Below are 20,689 nucleotides of genomic sequence, written 5' to 3'. Positions count from 1 at the left end.
GATATACGACGACATTGACATAGCTCAGCGCATTAAGAAACAGCTCTGAGAGTATTCGATGCAGTACGCGCCGGGAGAAGCAGAGAAAGAAGAAGACCTACACTTGGATACACTTCGAATCTATGTAAATGATATGTATGTAATATTGCGAAAGAAGTTAGATTTTTCGAAGGTCTGCCAAAATAAAAAATATATATTTTTTTTTTTAATATTTATTACTTCTGGCCGATATGGGCTTACTTGTCAATGTTTTCTACAAATATATCTTGATGACTGAACACAATCATAGCTGTACCACAGCATACCAGTAAGTCTCATACAATATTGCGCCTTCGTAGTTTCCGGCTCATTTTCAGCCCAATTTGTATATCCCATACCCTCATAATTAAGATCCCAATACCATGACTTTTGATCAGCTAGTCTATTACCAGACGTCCAGTAACGTTCAACGGTTAATGCTACAAAATTACACAAATATCGAAGTTTTGTTATTCTTGATGCAATTAGAAAAGAACTGTTCTTACTGTTAAAGTGTAGAAAGCCATTCAACTGTACTGCTTCTTCTAAGTTTCGGATAGAAACCAAATGCCAGCCATTCTTTCTGCAGAAGTATTCGGCAGCGAACCAGCTTATCTAAAGAATGAACAAATATTAAATTAGTGTAACTTTAATTAAATTAATTTATTTCTACTTACTGCATCTTCGCTCACATAAAAATCGTCATCCGTTGCAGCCACTGCTCGGTTTTCGGCTTTGGAATCTGGAAGTTGGATGAAAGCTGATTTAATAAAATTATTAAGGATGAAGATTGCAATGTAAGGAAATATTTCCTTCGAAAATTAACTAAGATGTGTCTAACAAAAATGTTTGGTTGCATAAATTGGTTAAGTTAAAATGGGCAGTGGTCTATAAACCCACTGGAAGTATGGTAGCTTCAGCATGAGAAGAACGAAATTCTGGTATCAAACAAACGTTCTTAGTAGGAGATTCTATGATCTATTTGATCTATTAAAGAGCCACCCATGTCCAATATAGAAAATATGAACTTTACCTAGTCGAAGTAAATGTAAAATAACGAGAAATGCACAAATCTGATATAAACACTTGGGCTTTACATCAACGCTCCAAGATGTACTAAATTTTACTGAGATCTGGGTTGTTCTCAAAAAACGTCGGAGACCCTATAAGCTATATTTACGAGTATAAAAGATTAGCGTGACAAGCTCCCCATCTGTCCGTATATACGGAAACTAGTTCCTCACTTTGCTGAACTTTATCAATGTGGTCGTATATCTTGTGCAGAACATCGCTCCATCGACTGCGGTATTTGCCGTTGCCAATGCGCAAAGGACCATAAATCTTCCCCCGAACCCTCGAATATTCGGAATGTTGTCTTCGTTCATGCCTCTGCACCATACAGCAGCACGGGGATGATGAGTGGCTTGCAGTGCTTCCTTATCCAGTCTGGTGAAAGTTGAACTAACATCGTCACGCAAACTTACCGATCGAAATTCTATGGACATATTTTTTTGACAAAATATTTTCACGATGTCGCAATTGGCCAAAAACAGCGTATAAATAAAAGTCTCCATAAAAGTTGCTTTTTCCTCGTTGAGTATTCTTAATTCGATTTAAAGGTTTTTGGAACAATGAAATTCATAATATTCAGAAAGATATTTGCTTAAAATACTTACCGTTATATCCTGTTTCTGTTTTATTTAATATAATATTTTCCAAATCAATCACAGCACTTTGCGTTTCTTCAAAGAGTAAAAAGGCCACGAAGAAAGCCAAAAAAAGTGGCAATTTAATGGTATTCAACCGCTTCATTTGGCCAACTGTTAACAAAATCAAAGGTATAACTAACGTTTGGCTTTGAGTGACATACTTTTTATAGAATTCCTATTTCAGAGATAAAACATGTTTACAATTTTTGAAAGAAACTTCTGATATGCGTTATCGCATGTAATACCATAAAAGTATAGCAGAACTTAAATAGATATAGATATTGGGTTTCAGCCAATCAAAAATTTACTTCAAAGGCAAAAAGGAAAAATTTTCAAAATAGCGGGCTTAATATCTTTCGCAGCTTAATGCACGTAAAAAACGTAAAGTTCTAAGTTGGCTTACGCAAAATCGTTATATGTCGAGTTTTTCGCTGTCGGGATTAGGTACAAGTTTGGTAGTAATAACTATCTATGAATATTAACTGCCTAGTTCGATAAGTGATATTATATTACTTATATGTATGTTCCAAATCGCGCTGATAATATGGAAAGAGTCTTAAAACATCAACTTATAACATTGTATTTTAACATGTTAAATATCCATATTCTAAAAAGAATTTTGTTGAAATGTGCCGATACTCATATGTTCTTGAAGAGAAGAGCCTTCGAATTTTACCATAGACTGACAAGTTATAGATGTAGAATGAAAGAACGCACCAACTGGATTCGGTAGAGGGCGTTCCTAGCTAACGAACGAGTGCCTGGCTAGTTGTCTCCGAGATAGTGTAGAGTCAGGACCAACATTTTCGCGCGTGGTCCTGCTTCGTGTTTCTGTGAGTGGTGCAAACCGAAAATGCAGCTGACTGATGACCAGAAATTGCGGCGAGTGGAAGTGTGCCAAGAAAATTTGAAAACAAATTTTTTAATAACGTAATCATAGGTGACGAGTCATGGATATTTGAGTATGATACCGCAAAAAAGAGGCAATCTTCCGAGTGGCACACGACGGCGTCTTTTTCCCACAAAAAGGGAAGAATGAGCAAATCTAATGTGAAAACGATGATCATTGTCTCCTTTCACATCAAAGGCATCGTCCACCACGAATTTGTTGCTCCTGGACAAACCGTCAACACCAAGTTTTACGTGGAAGTCCTCAAGAGACTCCAATAAAGGGTCCACCGGGTCCGACAAGATATCGCAGCCGATTGGAAGTTGCACCAAGATAACGCCCCAGCTCACATCGCCTTTCTTGTGAACAGCTACCTAACCAAGGCCGGCACTTCAACGCTTCCGCAGCCGCCCTACAGCCCGGATGTGGCCCCTCGGACTTTTTTGTTTCGCTGCATCGACGTAAAAGGAGCTTATTTTGAATGTTTTGAAAGAGTTGTAACGATTGGTTTAATACATTTTTTTAAATCGACCCAATCCTATTACTTTCCGGACATCTAGAGTATTGCATTTGTTGCAACGTTCCTCCCAAATTCCGTTCCCGATTCAATATTGTGAAGCTTCAAGTTCTTTAAAATTTGTCTTTCTTTTTTTCTGGACCTTCTCATTCGAATGAAATCTTTTTCGCGAGCCTTAATGACTCATATCTTCTTTGCCTTACTTTGAGATTTCAGTGGGTTTCCAATATAATTTCACTGATTTTCGCGATGTTTTTTGGCTTTACTGTCTCTGGTGGTATTACCGAACAGAGAGCATCCTTTGTGGTCTGCATTCCAATTCTGGACCGTTGAATATTTTGGCGTAGATTGCTGCATCAACTGCCAAACATTGGACAAATTGCAAAAACACAATAAATTATTGTCCAATAAGGTAATCATTTATGGGTAACTGAACACTTTTTCATCCGGTTGTCGTTAACTGATTTTATTTGCAGATTTCAATGCGATTCCTCTTTTAAATCAACTCAATTTCAATTGTTCCGTGCAGCAATGAAACGATTTATTACGAGGTGTATTCAAAAAGTAAATACACTTAACTTTTATATACTTATACTTATGGTAAATCATTTAAAAGATACTAACAGACGTACATGGCTCAATCGACTCACTCTGATCATTTACTACTAAGAGCATAAAATATTAAGAATTTGCTCATAATTTTAAAATTCTTAATTTATTCTTCAAAATCTATGTCGTCTCCCTCAAAGTAAATCTCCTTAGCCGCAAAACACCGTTGTCAAAGTTTTATCCAATCCTAGAAACAGTGGTTAAAGTCAATTTCGGGAATAGCCTGCGCGTAGTGATTCACGTTTAATATCTTCACTTGACTCAAAGCGTTTTCCCCCGATCGGTTTTTTGAATTTGCTGAATAGCCAGAAGTCACTGAGAGCTCAATCAGGCGAAAACGGTGGTTACGGCACGATATTGGTTGAAAATTTGCGAAAAACTTACGACGAATCAATGCAGAATGCGTCGGTGCATTATTGTGGTGCAAAAACCAAGAGTTGTAGGCTCATAATTCAGCATTTTGTGAATAGCTTCGAAGAAAACTTTCAACATAACCTTGATTTTTTACCTGCATGGAGGTGGTTTTTTCGGTTCGCCTTTGCCACGATATTCGACCGAGCGATCGTGAGCATAGATCCGAGACTCATCGCCAGCAATAATACTTTTCATGTCATCCTGGTAATTGGAAAGCATTGTTTCACAGACATTAACGCGACGCTGTTTTTCGCATAAATTAAGTGATATTGGAACCAATCGTGTTTTCACTTTTCTTAAGCCCAATAGTCTTTCAAAATTGTTTTCACTGTTCCCTCCGATATTCCAACGATGGCACTAAGTTCTTTATTCCTTTATTTTATTGACGTGTTAATCATCAGTTGATGTTGATGGCCGTCCTGGACGTGATTCGTCGCCAACGTGTACACGATCCTCTTTGAATAGTTTGTACCATCAAAAACGCTCGTGACAAACAATTATCACGGTAGGCCTTTTCCAACATTCTGAACATTTCGGCTTTAGAAATTTGATTCCGCACACCAAATTCTTCTTCTTTGTTAAATAATTTCACTCATTGTAAATACCGCCCAAGGGCTCTTTATGTACATTAGAAAGACAAGCGTACGCTAAACACTAATGATTATTTTGATGTGACAATTGGCACAGATGTCACTGACAGTCATACCAACCTAGAAGAAAACTATTATATATAAATTATAAGGTCTCAGAATTGCCTTCAAAGTTAGTAACTTCGTGGCAGAGAATAATAATTATTTACTTAACCAAATGTTCGAAATCTTTAGCTTTGTAAATCCGTAGTTCGCGTAAGGTAATATTACTTTCTGACTACACCTCGTATATAATTTTTCCATATTTTATACCACAATTTATTTTGCTTTATCCGTTAACGCCACTCAAAGGCACTTTCAGTTTGCGAACAGCAATTATTTAATCAATCGTTTTGCTACACATTTACTCACAAATACATTCACACAATGTGGAGCATAGCGAAATTATATTGCAAAAAAATATTAATAATGCAAATTTACTTTCTCGTTTTGTCCACTGCCAGCCATTTACTCATTTAAAAATAATTTAAAAACGCAGCATGCCCTTATTTGTGTAATTGTGTATATTTGTATAAAATAATACAGTAACAGTCATTGTAATGAGCACACTAAGAAAATTTGCGTTAATTGCCATTATTATGTAGTTTATTAGAAAAGAATGGTGGCAGTAAAGTTAAAAAGACAAAGAGTTATTAGAAATAATAAATACATATTCAAAATTGGCTCCACTGCTTTCCCTCCATATTGTTCTTCTTCTTCTATATTGGCGTAGACCGAGTCGAGCTTACAACAGCGCACCAGTCGTTCTTCCTTTTGCTGTTTAGCGCTAATTGAAGATTCCAAGTGCAGCCAGGTCCTTCTCCACTTGGTCTTTCCAACGGAGTAGAGGTCCTTCTCTTCCTCCGCTTCCACCGGCGGTTATTGCGTCGAATTCTGTCAGAGCTAGAGTTTTGTCATCCATTCAGACGACATGACATAGCCAGTGTAGGCGCTGTATATATAATTCGCTGTACTATGTCAGTGTCGTCGTATATATCGTACAGCTCATCGTTTCATGACGTGGGAAGCCAAGTCGGGAGTGTGACGACTGTTTGTTTGATGACAAGAGATATTTCGTTTTGCCCTTGTTCACTACCAGACCCATATGATTCGCCTCCTTATCCAGTCTGAAGAAAGTAGAACTAACGGCACGGTTGTTGAGGCCAATGATATCAATATAATCGATTAATTTCTCCTGAGGTCACGAATAATTCCATTTGGGCAGCTATATATTCTTTTTCGTTAGGTAAAGTTCAAAAAGACCGTCCCATACTGACAAAACGCCTTGATCCCGTTCATAGGACTTTTCTTGCAAGCTCTTAGGCTTTACAATTTCCGACGATTACATTTCCGCTGAAAGAAACCCCACCACTTTCCAATAGCTCTTTTACAATAATATAAAACAACCAATGCCCTATTCAACATTGGGTTTCCACAGAAAGCTTTAATATCAAGGTTAAGACCATAGTACTTTACCTTTTCGAAAAGGTGAATTCGAGAGCCTCCCAATGCGGAAAGAGTGTATCCGGTATTTTATACTTCCTTGTAAATAAAATCAGTTGAGTTTTATTTGGATTGACAGCTAAGCCGCTTCTTTCCATCCAGCTAGCTACCACATTGAGGTATCCTTGTTTTAATTCGTAACCGATAGCTAGGAATTTTCCTATAGCCATCAGTGGAACATAAGCAAACACCCGAGAGACTCGTCACTCAAGTTCTTTCTAGGGGTCATTTAGCAGTAAGATCCCGTGTAAAGTAGACAGAACCTTGCATTGCGTAATGCCTCTATTGACCTTTCATAGTGCCCGTGCACTGCCCCACTCCATTTTATCGCAGAGAAGACAACATATGAGATTCTTGAGGTTCGTTTCGACCTCAAACCAATTCAGTGCACTAATGACCACTAACGGCTGCACATTGTTAAATGCTCCCTCAATGACTCCGTATCGAGAAGCTCCAACATTTATCAAGTTAAGTCTACTTAAACATATGTTGCAGGATTTTTAATACTTGTACTTACACATTAAAACCGTAAAGATACCTTTTTTTGATACGGAAACTGTCAATAATTAAGACACATAAGATCCATATCTTAGTCTGAAGAATCTTCTTGACTTTTTAATGTATAAGACATACATTTTTATTTACTTTTGACTTTCTCTGTTCACAACTGTATGTAAATGTTTATTTGAAACTACTGTGTGTGCCTTTTTTAATCACATTTAATTTTTAAATAACAGTGGCTGAGCGCACCCACTGCGTATACGCAATTTTTTCATACAACTTACGCATTTTATCTATGATATACTATAAGAAGAAGCAGCAGTGTCGAGAAAAATAAAGAGTTGAACTTTTGTGTCCCAAAGTTTCATGAAGAGCATGAAAAAATAACTTCTCTTTAGATTTTCTTGACTCTTCGGTGCTGAACTTTGCAAATTTGTTGAACTTTTTCCGATTTTCCACCCAGCCGATTGCACACAATTAGTGCTTTAGTCGCCTTGACCAAGGTCAGGTCAACATGCTGCATGGTGGAATCCAGCGTGAGACCAGGATATTTGACCATGCTGGTCATATAAGGTTGCTGAGGCCGTCTCGTGAACGGAACGATAGTCGCCTTAGAAGGATAGATGTTCAACTCTACACCACCCTTTTGCCAGGTTTAAACCAATTTGTATTAAGTCACAGAGATTTTTTTCAAATTTACGTCTGCCTATAATAACAATGTCATCCGCGTAACCTTGACAGAGGATCCCATTATCAGTTAGCAATACTACTAGGTCGTCCACGACAAGACTACATAACAAGAGGGATAGCAGTCCCCGCTGAGGGCAGCGTCTTGTAGTACAGATATGAATCCTACTGTGGTTTCAGCTATTCTGATGGATGCCGCCGCATTCCTTTTCTCCAGTGTCTTTGCTACGCTCTTGAGAGACGTGTTGTCGAAAGCACCTTCGATATCTAGAAAGGCGCAAAGCATCACTTCCCCACCTTCCAGCAAACTCTCTATCTCCGAGGTTAGCTGGTACAGAATAGTTTTGGTTGATCCTATAAATATTCTTTGTAGAGTCTCCAACGTTGCATTCTTGATGCTCCAAACTCCTTGACAAACTTAATTTAACCTTTCCGTGGAATAAAAAGATTATAAATATAGCTTGAAACCGTTTTTCAAACATCTTTAACATCCACTACTGACATGCACTACACATATGTATGCGTGCATGTGAGTGAGCAATATGTGGCTGCCATTTAATGTCAGCTTTACCAACGAAGCCGCCGCTATTTATGTACATGAAATTCATTTTCATTTTCCTTTTAACTTCTGCAACTGAGTTTACTCCTTTTTATTTGCTTCTACCATATATTTGGTTGATGGCCTTATTTTTTAATATCCAACACTACTACAAACACATTAAGTGGCGATGTCAGCGCCAGACAGCAGCGCTTGGCATTTACCATAGCGCCTTCAGCTATGCAACGAAAGTTGATGACTTGCCTGCGGGTAGTTGTTTCAGCGCTGACGCTGAAGCTGAGGCTGTTGCTGAGGCTTTGCTGATATTTTATTTCGACAGTAATGCGGACTTAAAATTGTCGTGAGCGAAATATTGCAACAACAAAGAAAATTGAAAATATTATTAAATTTCCATGCGGAAAATCGGTTATTAACTATATCGTAAACTATATCGCCACACGCTTTTTTTTTTGGTCTTTGCAGTCAACGGAATGAAAGTTATCGGTTTTTGTTTATACTACTTATAAATGTATGTGTGTGAGTGTGTGTGCGTCTGCTTCATTTTCAGTCACTTGTGGGCAAGCCGTGGCTGTGCTTCAGTTACATGCACTTTATTTTCTTGCCACCGCGGTTCAAAGTTCCAGCGAGAGAGTTGATTAATTAGTTGAATTTTGTAAAAATTCTAAGTACTTCCTCTCGCATTGCTTTGATGCTGATTCAATTAAGTGCTTCCAGTTTATCAACACTCAGCGAAAAGTATGATTAACGTGGGTTTTGTCAAACGCAGGCAAAAACAAAACAAAAATAGTTAAAAAATAAATAAATTTTTAAGTGAGCTCTCAGCTATTTTGCTTGCACTACAAACAACCGCAAGCGCCAATCACATACGTGGGTTTTTCTTCGTACACTGTCTAGGCTTACGGCTAAAGCTACATACCATAAATGCATATGTATGTCTGTAACTCAAATTCGTTATTTACTGAGAATTACGAATGCCTCACGGCGCAGAAGGATTATTGTCGCAGCGCGATTCATTTGCCAGCAGAATATTATTTTATATTACATAATGAGAGGAAAAAAATGCAATATTTTTTTTTATACAGACATATGAAGAACATGCGCATTACAGAAGGATGGTAGATTTGGCCCCACCACCTGTTGACGCAACTATCTCAAGAGAAAAATTTTATAAAAATGAAAGAAGACCCAAATCGGTCGGTTATTCGATTTTGCTTTTTAGAAGGGAACAATCACACAGTCAAATCCAAAACCGCTAAGATTCTGTATACGATGACACTTTTAAGTTAGTTTCAACCGTAAAAAATTATTACAACGAGTTTCCAAACAGTCGCTTGTCGGCTTTTGCCCGAAAAAACAGCTTCAATCATGGAAAACTTGAAAAAATTTCACGATCACGTATGGGCAAAACGAAGTTTGAATGTGAACGCAATTGGTGAGCCTGTGGACATCGCGGAAGACTAACTGAATCATATCCAGCTTGAAATATTGTTTATAAGAAAGCTATCTGTATCCATTAAGATGTAATCCGTGAGATTTTTACCTCATTTCATGACTGGTAACGAAGCATGGATCCAGTGGTACACGTCATAAACCGAGCAACAGTCGCAATAGTGGGCACCGCTCATCAAAACTGTTTCGAAGAATACGAAGACTGCGCTATTAAGTCGAATGATGATGTCCAATGGTATTCACAAATGCATAAAAACCGATCGCAGGGAACTAGTCGTTAATCCTTTTCACTCTTTGGCGCCAATTGGAGATTCCAAGGGTGGTCAGGTCTTTCTCCAACTGGTCTTTCCAACGGAAGAGAGCTCTTCCTCTTCCTTTGCTTCCCCCGGTGGGTACTGCGTCGAATACTCTCAGAGCTGGAGTGTTTTCATCCATTCGGACGACTTAACCCAGCCAGCGTAGCCGCTGTTTCTTAATTCGCTAAACCATGTCAATGTCATCGTATATTTCGTACAGCTCATGGTTTCATTGACTGCGGTATTCGCCGTTTCCAAGGAACATAAATAATCGGCAGAACCTTTCTATCGAAAACTCGTCACGCCGACTCATCAGATGTTGTCATAGTCCATGCCTCTGCACCATACAGCGAGATGGGGATGATGAGTGACTTTTAGAATTTGGTCTTTGTTCATCGAAAGAGGACTCTACTTCTCATTTTTATACTTCATCCGAGGTAGCACCTGTTGGCAAGAGTTATACTGCGTTGGGCTTTGAGTCTGACTTGTTGTTGGTTTAATGCTGATTCCAAGATAGACGAAATTATCTACGACTTCGAGGTTACCTTCATGTATTGCTATGGTCGTCATCAAAAGTAGGATCTCTCATGCGAGAATGTTTTCTTCTTTTCATTGGATGGATTTTTTACGTTGTGGGGTCCAAACCAAGCACACAACCCTGGGGAGGAATGCTTCACCTTCTCACTTTAGCTCGCCTATAAACGGATGTTTTTTGGCTGCCCAGAGGATACTTGATCTAAGACCCGAAGTCGTGAGCTAGTTGATGTAAAAGAATCGTTTCTGGCCACTTTCAAGTACATCGCGCTTAGAAAACCTCATTAACGTGAACTGTTACATATGGCTCCATCCTCCTTAAAGCCAGCCGTCGTGTAGATATTTAATCAAATGAAGACGTTATCGTCGCCACAGTGGCCTACTTTGCCAACCTCCAGAAAATCTATTTTTCAGACGTATTCTTCAGCAGTTGGAGCATCGCCGGTTCAAGTCTATCGAGTAGATTTTATTGAGTAATAAATCGTAATATTTCCAAAATTTGCCACTTTTTCATGCAGGCGAAGTATTTATCGGACCACCGAGCATTTCGTTGTAATTTAAAAATTTTTGTCATTTGCCCCAGAATAAAATTTTAAATTTGTCACGAAGCTTGTAACACCCGGAAAGAAATGTATAAAACCCTATAAAACGTAGGAAACCTTTATAGCTGCCATACAAACTGACCGATCAAAAACAAGTTCGTCAAGTAGTCGAAATATTAAACAGATTATTGTCCAAGGCAACCTTTACAAACTGAGAATAGTTCCAAAATAAATTTTTTTCTTAAATCTGTCTGTGGTACAAATCCTGCTTAAAACTAATGAAATTTGCAGGAAAGAAACTGCGAAACAGACCTTAGAAAGACTAAGTATGAAGTGGCTCAAAATTGCATCAACCGGGTGTAGACATTGGTCCCAAGGAGATCCAGATCATTGTGTCCATCTACCTGGCTCACTGTGTTCACCTTTTCACCTTTCTTGGTTAGTTCAACTAGACGAGACTTTCACAGCACAAACAGGTCAATGTGTGTTTATGGAGCACAGCAATCCCTGCCATTACGCACACACACATACACACCCATTTGAAAGCAATAAAAAAAACGAGCAAATAAAGAAGGAATTTCTTCAAAACATCTCATGCACTTTGGAAGAGGCGCTCCCCATTCAATCGGCTTCCTAACTTCTATTGAAGCTGTGGCAAGAAACAAAAGATGCTTGCGGCGGTAGCAAAAATGCCACCCCGGGCATAGCAAGAGGAAACCATAACGGAAGTGTAGCTGACTCAATGGAAGGAAAAGTAGAAAAGTTAAATTGCATTAGAGCAACGCAGACGCATTTTTTTGTTTTTGCTGGTGTTGTTGGTGTGCCTGAAGTTATGCCAAAAAATGAAGAAAGAAAAGCACAATGCTGTTGCAAGCCGTATGCCACACGCATGCCAACAATGGACTCGCAGGACGGACAATACGTTAGACTCACAGCGTTGCATTGGCATTTGGCAGAACAACAGACGAGCAACAGGAGAACGCAACAATTGTGAGACAACAACCAACACAAAAACAAAACGACAAAATAGAGGCCACAATATGTGGTAGAAATTTGCACAGAATAAAATAAAATCTTGAAGGGAGCGTTGCGTCGCTATGCTCGGTACTTGCCTCGAGACACAAGTCGGTAGTGTGAGCCGAACTATGCGATCTTTGTATACATGCGACAGGGATGTGCATACATTTTATTTGTTGCTTTCCTTTTTTGTGTTGTGCGCACATATGTCTCATTTGCATACCACTTTTATGTTGCAACATCACCAGATACCGTTACATTCCTTTTATTTGCATCTGCTTTGCATCCATCAACTCATATCCGCAGAGACTTTCCCTTTTGTTTCCCGAAATCTTCAGCTTTTTTGTTGCTACTCATTTTTTGAGGTTATATTGCTAGAGTTCGCTGCTCTTATCTGCGGGTGTAGAATTTTAAAGTCTTTCTACTGCATACCGATGGAACAAAATCTTTGCTGGGGTAAAGTTTAACGAATTCCGTGCGTATTGGTTTGGAGTAATTTTAGCTGAAAGTTTTCGTTAATCCTCCAAAAAATCAGGGAGATTGGTAACGAGGACGTGAGATATGATGTAGGACGTATTATAAATTTATGACGCATATCCCGTTATGTCGAAGCAGAAGGTAACTTTATCGAGTGTTTGCAAAAAACCGGCAACAGAATAAGAGAGAGCCTGAGAGTGTTAACTGTGTATATGTGTGATGAAGCTATACTGAGTACTAGTATCTTTAGTATATTTAGCCCTTAAGTAATACTATGAAATCGAACGATAGAAAATTGACTCATTCACTATATTAGATTAGGTAAATAAATGCAGATAGCACCGTGACCTAGGGTCTATTGTGCCCCCTCCTAAGTCACTACGACTCCCTTAGTCCCACGATATTGATAAATTCCAATATACTGCTAGGGGCTATTGAGGCGATGTGATCCTGTTCTAAAAAAATGGATCAGAAGGCCCGCCTACAGTACACTGTACAATCAATTAACAGGTTTTCTGAAGTTACAGGCGCCATGTCGTAGCACCAGCAATTCGCATAAGAAGCTAGGCCCATGTTATATAAGTGCTTCTGTAGCTTACAATGGCCAGTATAGAAGGCGACAAGTAGCCGGACTTTGTTCCTTGGAAGATTGATTAAATATTAAAAGCTTTTAAGGTTGTAACCACCCATTACTTGACATTGCATGACTTGGAGTTGTTGCCAATACCCCACCCTGTCCACTCCTTCGTCCTTGCGGATCTAATTTATGGTAATCTTTATGGTAGCCACAATGAAATGTTCGGGTTCTACCATGCTGGTGGATACTGCGGAGACGGCGAGCTCATCAGCCAGTTCACTCCAGGCTATACCTTTGTGAACGGGAACCCAGTTAAGGTGCACTTGGTGACGATCTGATGAGACCGTTCAACCGTTCTATACACTCTGCACCAATAGCGATTAGTTCTCGTATGCAGAGATCGCTTGACTGTCGCTGAATGTAACTACATATACTTTCATTGCGATAGTTTTGTTGGAGCTTTATCTCTACAGGCCGACTTACAGCAAAGACCTCTGCAAAGTCTGTAGACTATAGAAGTAGTGGTAGCTCATGCCTTTCATATTATCAAACTTGTTTGAGGTTTCGACACTACACCTTTTCTATTGCCCAATCCAGGTCTCTTTATTACCCTACATCACTCACCATCAATTTGTTCAGCTGATGATCACAAAACAGAATTAGAATTAATCGTGGTATTGTCGGGTAAAATAAACGATTCCTTTGAAATACCACCAAACAGACAACTTAACCTTTTTTTGGTGACTGACACCAGCCAGTGAGCTCTTCGTCTAACGAGCTATGTCCATGTTTCAATGGTAGTAAGAAGGTTCTAACTGGACACTGTTCAATTGGGATTTTTCGGTTAAAAATTTTACCAGATGCCAGTTGCAACAAGCTGATTGCTGCCTTCTTGTCTTGTCTTGCCTTTGCCTGCTCAATGCTCGGATCTCATACTTTGAGACATAAAAGTTATTCAAGACGTTTGTTCGAAAGTTGTTGTCCACCTACAATAGTTTTTATCTAGCTTGAAAAAAACTACACAGAGCAGTCTAAGTATGAATTCTCGATATCTTGAGGAGTCTTCTAAGCTAATTTAACCACTAACTTCCAATTAGGGAAGGCCTCTATTTCATAAATGGTATTTCCCGGTGCTACGATCTCTTGATGTAGAACGAAGTTCGACTTAATATGAGGAAAACTACGTAAGGGGAACGGATCCGTTTTTATATACGACCAAAAACTGTTTAAATTCTCAACAATATTTTAAGATTTTTACTACCGAAACACCTCTCTAGACAAAATTTAAAAAAACTTTGCAGCAATACTTGGATCACTATATACTATAGTTCGTCACCCCTGTCTGGTTCGTGGGGATAAGCGTTGCACCGTGAAGAAACCTTCACACCTTGATGACAAAGAAACTGTATATTTAGTGCATCGCAAAGAAACTCATTGACGCAATAAACTCAAGATCTGAAGAGATTCAAATACCCTCTAAACTTGGCTTCAGATTATTGCAAGCGCTCATAGGCTCAATTGCCTAATCTTCTTTCCACTAAAGTACACCCGCGTGACTTAGCTGACCTTCAACACCTACGGACCCACTATAGTCGTGTTGTTATTGTTGTAGCGACAGAAATCTGCCGAGTTCACAGTCCTTGGCCAAACAGTTTTAAGTCCTCGAAGTAACAGCCCTTGGTCGGATAAAATTCAGGTCACATCCGGTAAAGTAGAACTGGCTGTTGTGGGTATTGACTTCTGGAATGCTTTCTGCCACTACAAAAACTAGTTGGTTTATATTGACGACAAACGCCTAAACTCACCTCAAAACTCCAATCAAGAAATCGAAAACTACTACATTTATGTATTTATAATGTATTTAATTCCATTACTTCGAAACTGAAACATTTTTATAAATTCTGGAAAATATTTTAACTTTTTTAACTAAGTTTTTTTTGGGATGCCAATGGATTAAATTCATATTTTCGGCACTCACGTTTTATATTTACGTACTTGGCATATATAAAGTAGTAAAAGCTGATTAATTTGAAACTCAGTAATTTAGTTTAGTTTAGTTTTTTTATCGTTTATATATAGTCGTTCAAGGAATGATTAATATTACTACTATATTATATGTATATATGTATGTATGTATGCATATAAATGTGTTTTTAGATATTAAATTCATTTAAAGTTTAACAGTTAGTAGGTGAGTAAGATTAATCAAAACTTATTAACTCCGCTGTAGCGGGTTCTTCGGGGGCGGCGGCGGCTGGTGGCTCTGGTTCAGATTGTGGTGGTGCGGGTGCGGCAGCAACAGCTTGTATCTGTGCTTGTTGTTGTTGCATTTGTTGTTGCGGCGGTGGTGGTGGTGGTTGTTGTTGTTGTGGTTGTGGAACTTGTTGTGGTTGTGGAACTTGTTGTGGTTGCTGCTGAGGTGGCTGCTGTTGCTGTTGGGGTACCTGTTGTTGCTGTGCCTGGTGTGGTGGCATTTGTATAGGTGGATGAGTTTGCAAAACATTTTGTTGTTGCAACATTACATGCGTCAACTGCGAAGGATGCTGTGGTTGTTGCTGTTGTTGTTGTGGTCCTAAAGCTGGATTTGGCGGTTGTTGAGCTAAAAAGTGACAGAAGACAGTTTTTTTTTTTAACTATTTAAAGTGCCAACATTAATTGTATGCACTTACCTTGTATATTTGGCACGCTGTCACCCATTTGCGGTGCACCTGGCGGCATCATACCTTGCTGTGGTATTGGTCCCTGCTGCAGCATCATACCTGGGTGCTGTTGATTCGGTTGACCTGGCACTACACCACCTGCTGCATACATACCTGGTGGTATGGCACCTGGTGCCATAGGTCCACCAGCTGGATTCATCATACCACCTGTTTGATTGTATTGGGCTCCACCACCACCAGCGGCATTTAGTGGTCCCGGTGAATTCGGATTAAACGCATAAGGATTGTAAACATTATTCATTTGATGTGACGGCGAACCTTGTGGGCCTGCAACAACACCCGGCGGCATAAAGGGGAATGCTGTCTGCCCCATGAGATATTGTGCTTTCTGCTGCTCTTGACGCAACTGCATTTCACGTTCTTGTTCTTGTATGCGCTGTAGCGCTAGTTGTCGTTGATATTGCAAATATTCTTGCTTCTTCTTACGCATTATCTCCAATTTCTGTGCCATTTGTATTTGTCGTTGACGCTCTTGCTCTTCGGCGATGCGTCGCAGCTTTTCAACATGCTCCTGTCGGAGAACATCTAGCGCGGCACGTGAGTCCTTGATTTGCGCCAATTTATCCTGTAATTGTTCGTACCACATGCGCTTGTCATCCATCTCTTTAATGTAGGAAAGTTGCTGTGAATGCAATGAAGTTAAATTCATGAAGAGTGTTTGCACGGAAGAGTCATTTGAAATGCTGCGTCCACGACTGGAATTCGATTTCATGCGATTTACAAAAATATCCACTTGTGCGCGCATATTCGCTGCGAATTCATCGATTTGCACCTCATCAGCTGACTGTTAGGAAAAATGATAATTAGTAAACACACTTTATTGTATAAACAAATGACTAATAATATTTAATATAAACACCTTTGGCTGTATAGGTGCCTGTTGTGCTTGTGGTTGCGGCGTAGGCATTGGGCTCGGTGCTGACGGGCTCGCCAAGGGCGATTCGTTCACTTTACGTTGTTCCCAATAAGAGCGATTCAAATATTTAGCCAGATCCGGATTTGTTTCTTCTTGCTGATATTCTTTGGGTGCTGGTGGTGCTTCGGGACTGGGCGAACGTTGTTGCAAACGGTAAGCGGCCAATGACTAAAGTAAATTGATACAAAAAATATTATTATTTGGGCTCTTACTCTTATTTTGTCTTTGTTTATCAAAGTTTCGATAAGATAACGTTCTTACTTACATGTTGTTGTTGTTGTTTCTTCTTTTCCTCGGCCTCCGATTGACTCAGCGCTAAAGCTAGCTGCAGTTCTTCTTCTTCTTTTAATTCTTGCTCACTTTTACGTGGTGGCGTCTATAAACAAATATGATAAATAGCTTAAAGTTCTTTGTGTTGCAAATGTTACAAAGAATTTTAAGAAAATTGCACACTCACACTCACCTGCACTTGCTGTGAAAGCGAACTATTGACATATTCAGCTGGCAAATCACTCTCAGCTGCAGTACGTACTGCTGGCTTGGCATTCGGACGTTGCAACATTATATAGCAGCCGTCACAAACGCGCACCTAAACAAAAATTAATATATTTAGAAAAATTGTATTAAACGTCTAGCCTGAAAAGCTTTACATCTTTTTCAATGCCAAATTTAGGTAGTGGACATTGTTTGCTGGAACATCTACCGCAAAACACCTGACCACAATTGCGGCAATGATGCTTACGATTGGTGAAGTTAAATTCGTCGCGACAGCGATGACAAACTTTGCCATCAGCCCAAATTGGCGCAGTGTCAGCTGTGAACATAGCATCTGCTTCTTTCAACTCTGGGAATGTATGTCCCTTAGCCTTTAGTATAGTCATGGTGTCCTAAAAAGAAAAGGCATTACTCAGTATTTCACTTTTTTTTTTTGTGCATAAAATCTTCACTTCTTCATCCAGGCTTAACTCCGATTCAGTACTCATTTTAAAAGCGTAAAAATAAAAATTGTATTCAAGCGTACAAGTTTTCAGACCTTGTTGGATTGAAAGTCGTAATTCAATTAAGTACCTTTCTATACTTTCATTATGTTTTGTGAATTTTCTTTATCTGCACAGAATTATCAGCCATTGCTTATACGCGTTGCTTTCATTTTAACTTTGTTTCATTGTTTTATTTTCTTTTCTTGTGCATATATGCTTTTACTCACCTTTATTGATTGATACTTCTCAGATGACCGAAATGCATATGCCCAAGTCTGCACCAATTCCAACATTTTCTGACGCACATTTTCATGTGGTGTCTGCTCCAGAAAATTACTAAACATTTCACAATTCTCCCTGGTAAAAACTTCATCATGCATTGGTGCGCCACAATTTTTTACTACACTTTCCAACACCAGTAGCGCATAACAAGCCGAATGTGGATTCGGTGAAGTCATTTTTTTCTTAATCGCAGCAAAAGCATTTTTGGGACTAAAATTTACAAATAAATCATTAATAAAATTTAATGCGCATTTAAATACAAAAACTGTAACATTCAATCATACCATAGTGTATATATAGTTACTACTAACATACAAATAAGTATATGTATATGTAAATATTTTGCACTTACGAGACATCCTTTTGATTGATCTCGTCACAAATGAGTAGAATAGAAGGCCATTCGGGCTCCAAACGCAGGTGGCTTGTAGCATTTTCTAAAATTACGGAAAATATTAGATATTTGTACGAAAATTGCAAAGGTTAAATGCTCTGTTGATAGTGAGAAGGCAGTTCGCTGACCCACCCGTTGCAATTATTTGTGTTACTTATCGTAAAACTGCACTATGGTTGCTGAGTCATTAGAATGTAAAATGTAATATATTTCACGGTTAAGCTTTTAGTATTTATATTTTGCTTACCAAGATTTTTTTCAAAACTTGATTTAAACATTATTATTTGTGCGGAATATACACTTTTTTAAATGAAATAAAGTATTTAATCTTATATCAGAGAAAACTTTTTGCACTGCTTTCGTTTTTTGACGTTTATTGCGAAAAACAGAATGACAGCTGATAAATTGTAATAGAGCGATAAAGCAGTGCACTTCCGAGAGCTACCGTATCAACTGAATCAATAAAATTGAAAATAATTTCACTATTATGACTGCAACCCTAGCAAATGTTTTTCAAAACAAATAGATTTGTTATATATGTGTTCAGCAAATTAGTGGCATCACTCCTCTCTACTGTCAGCTCTACTGTCGTTGGCAAGTATAAGAATCTTTTCAAGTTAGCGAGAGCGTCTACACAACTACACGTGCAGCTGTCTAAATAACTGTGCCCATAAGAACGTGTGTATTTTAATATTTGACAGTTGTTGCTTGCAGTCTGTCGCGCTCTATGTGTGCAGCACTTAACTCGGCTTACTTGCGGTGTATTTTGTTATTTACCTTTGCGGTTATGTTATTCCGTTATAATTGTCGACTATCGAATTCACCTGATATTTTAAATTCTGAAGTTATAGTTGAGCTGCAAGGATTAAAGTTCCAAATTTTAAATCTACGTAAAATCAAGTTAATAATTTTATCTTATCAATTTAGTCGGTCGCGTTTTGTTTTTACTGTTTTAAATGGAAAATATAAATAAAACAATGAAAGAGGAAAAAAGACTGGAAGACGCTCCACATTTCACCGAAGATGAAATAATGCTCCTATTGAATCTCCTGACAAAGTATGGACAATTAATTGAACAAAAATCGGTTGACTCAAATAGTCATAGGCAAAAGCAAAAAGCTTGGACGGATCTATCATACGAGTTTAATGTCACCACCAAAGGTAGTATTCGTTCATTAGGTGACTTGCAAATTTGTTACAGGCATTTAAAAAAGGTAGCCCAAAGATCTGCGAAGAGTTCCTCCAGTAAGTTATTAAGCATTTTAAATTTGTTTTTTATATAAATAATGGGTTTTTGATATAGAAAAACGTGCCCACAGTCCGGATTTGAGACGTGAAAACAATGATCCTTATCAAGAGCTTATTTCGGGTATAGTCGAAAAGGAATATGTAAAACTTAACCTTAGCTGGCCCAAAGGTGATTATATTTTTGTACTACCTACTAAATTTAATGGTATTATCTTTTAATAGAAACGAAAGACGATGTATGTAATAGAAAGGTAAGGAGGTTAGTCAGGTCAACCTTTAATGACTGCTTCAACCTGTTTTATGATAATACTGTTGCTGAAAGTCCCATCTTAAGTAAAGGTGATTATCATGTTTAACTTATGACATCACTAAATAATAAATGCATTTTTCTTTAAGTTCTTAATCATAGAATTGTTGAAAGCCATAACTTGCATAAAGAAGATAATCCGGAAAGCGGTAATATACGAAAAGTAAAATATTTTGTTGGGGCTGCCCTTAACGATTGCTATAAAGTGTTTGAAGAGTCTGCACAAAATAATCCAACAGAAGAGAAAACAACTGGTCCTGAAGCTGAACCCTCTTTAAAAAATGTTTCTGATGCTCAATTGAACCGTGAGTGTATAGTAGGGGGTCCGTTATTACTCAAATCGATATTTTTATTGTTGCAAACATTACCTGAATTTATGCGCTAAAAGTAAAAATCAACTTGATGGAAATAACAGACACCCCAGTATCTACAGTTTGGATTTGTGATAAAATGTAAAAATATAGAATTTATTTCAGAATTGATAGCTGCTGAAAAGTTTGAAGCAATATTGGCTCAAAGGAAGGTTATAAAACTGCAGTTAACGGATGAGAAGGAAAGATTGGAACATAACCGTATTATGAGGCTAATGGAAATGAAAGAGAAAGATGAAAAATACAATCATCAACGTCTTATGTTTAAGCTCGAAGCTGAAGATGCACAGAAAAAGTACGAGCATAACGAAATGCTAAGAAAGATGCAGTTGGAAAAGCATAACAAATAAGTTTAGACAATTAATATTTAAATTATTGCAGACTGTATTCTTGTATTGACAGGTGATGTTCAATTTCACTAATAAAGCAAACTTTTCATGTTTATTAACTACTTTTTACGTCCTTTTATTTCCAACATTCTTTCACACAAGTCGGCAACGCTGATAGCGGAAAACTATAGCATATAACTGTTATGTAACGTACA

The 20,689-nt window shown here is 38.3% G+C and overlaps 3 protein-coding genes across 6 annotated transcripts; 1 reads left to right on the top strand and 2 right to left on the bottom strand.

The window, feature by feature from the left end:
* Positions 1-207: 207 nt before the first annotated feature.
* Positions 208-1,846, bottom strand: LOC120769098 (lithostathine-2-like). The gene is made up of 4 exons (XM_040095957.1): positions 1,695-1,846; positions 696-760; positions 525-633; positions 208-458 (listed from the first exon to the last, which is right to left on the bottom strand). Exons 1-4 carry the CDS (start codon positions 1,828-1,830, stop codon positions 244-246), a joined length of 525 nt encoding a protein of 174 aa, XP_039951891.1. The 5' UTR covers positions 1,831-1,846; the 3' UTR covers positions 208-243.
* Positions 1,847-14,768: 12,922 nt separating this feature from the next.
* LOC120768599 (hepatocyte growth factor-regulated tyrosine kinase substrate) lies at positions 14,769-18,600 on the bottom strand. 3 transcript variants are annotated; one of them, XM_040095361.1, is made up of 10 exons: positions 18,467-18,600; positions 18,178-18,262; positions 17,771-18,035; positions 17,214-17,450; positions 17,021-17,152; positions 16,829-16,939; positions 16,507-16,731; positions 15,597-16,431; positions 15,309-15,526; positions 14,769-15,248 (listed from the first exon to the last, which is right to left on the bottom strand). In XM_040095361.1, exons 1-10 carry the CDS (start codon positions 18,495-18,497, stop codon positions 15,129-15,131), a joined length of 2,259 nt encoding a protein of 752 aa, XP_039951295.1. In that variant the 5' UTR covers positions 18,498-18,600; the 3' UTR covers positions 14,769-15,128. The 3 variants fall into 3 exon arrangements, with proteins under 3 accessions (XP_039951295.1, XP_039951293.1, XP_039951294.1); XM_040095359.1 differs by having other exon boundaries at positions 14,769-15,526; XM_040095360.1 differs by having other exon boundaries at positions 14,769-15,526; positions 17,027-17,152.
* A 468-nt stretch (positions 18,601-19,068) lies between these two features.
* LOC120769347 lies at positions 19,069-20,596 on the top strand. 2 transcript variants are annotated; one of them, XM_040096309.1, is made up of 5 exons: positions 19,069-19,464; positions 19,523-19,636; positions 19,690-19,806; positions 19,864-20,079; positions 20,251-20,596. In XM_040096309.1, the coding sequence occupies exons 1-5, from the start codon at positions 19,176-19,178 to the stop codon at positions 20,493-20,495; spliced, it is 981 nt and encodes a 326-aa protein (XP_039952243.1). In that variant the 5' UTR covers positions 19,069-19,175; the 3' UTR covers positions 20,496-20,596. The 2 variants fall into 2 exon arrangements, with proteins under 2 accessions (XP_039952243.1, XP_039952241.1); XM_040096307.1 differs by having other exon boundaries at positions 20,239-20,596.
* Positions 20,597-20,689: the final 93 nt, after the last annotated feature.

The sequence above is a fragment of the Bactrocera tryoni genome, chromosome 2 (genome assembly GCF_016617805.1).
Source record: "Bactrocera tryoni isolate S06 chromosome 2, CSIRO_BtryS06_freeze2, whole genome shotgun sequence".
Taxonomy (NCBI): Eukaryota; Metazoa; Arthropoda; class Insecta; order Diptera; family Tephritidae; genus Bactrocera; species Bactrocera tryoni.
The sequence above is the reverse complement of the archived record's forward strand: the minus strand, read 5'-3'. Positions and strand labels throughout refer to the sequence as shown.

Coding starts and splice junctions, on each gene's coding strand:
- LOC120768599 (XM_040095359.1), bottom strand. CDS start 18,497: ATGTTTAAATCAAGTTTTGAAAAAAATCTTG. Junction 18,036..18,177: donor ATCAATCAAAAGGATGTCTC/GTAAGTGCAAAA, acceptor TGTAAATTTTAG/TCCCAAAAATGCTTTTGCTG. Junction 16,940..17,020: donor CACAGCAAGTGCAGGTGAGT/GTGAGTGTGCAA, acceptor ATTTGTTTATAG/ACGCCACCACGTAAAAGTGA.
- LOC120769347 (XM_040096307.1), top strand. CDS start 19,176: ATGGAAAATATAAATAAAACAATGAAAGAGGAAAAAAGACTGGAAGAC. Junction 19,465..19,522: donor ATCTGCGAAGAGTTCCTCCA/GTAAGTTATTAA, acceptor TTTTTGATATAG/AAAAACGTGCCCACAGTCCG. Junction 19,807..19,863: donor AAGTCCCATCTTAAGTAAAG/GTGATTATCATG, acceptor TTTTTCTTTAAG/TTCTTAATCATAGAATTGTT.
- LOC120769098 (XM_040095957.1), bottom strand. CDS start 1,830: ATGAAGCGGTTGAATACCATTAAATTGCCACTTTTTTTGGCTTTCTTC. Junction 761..1,694: donor AACAGAAACAGGATATAACG/GTAAGTATTTTA, acceptor TCCAACTTCCAG/ATTCCAAAGCCGAAAACCGA. Junction 634..695: donor TTTATGTGAGCGAAGATGCA/GTAAGTAGAAAT, acceptor TTCATTCTTTAG/ATAAGCTGGTTCGCTGCCGA.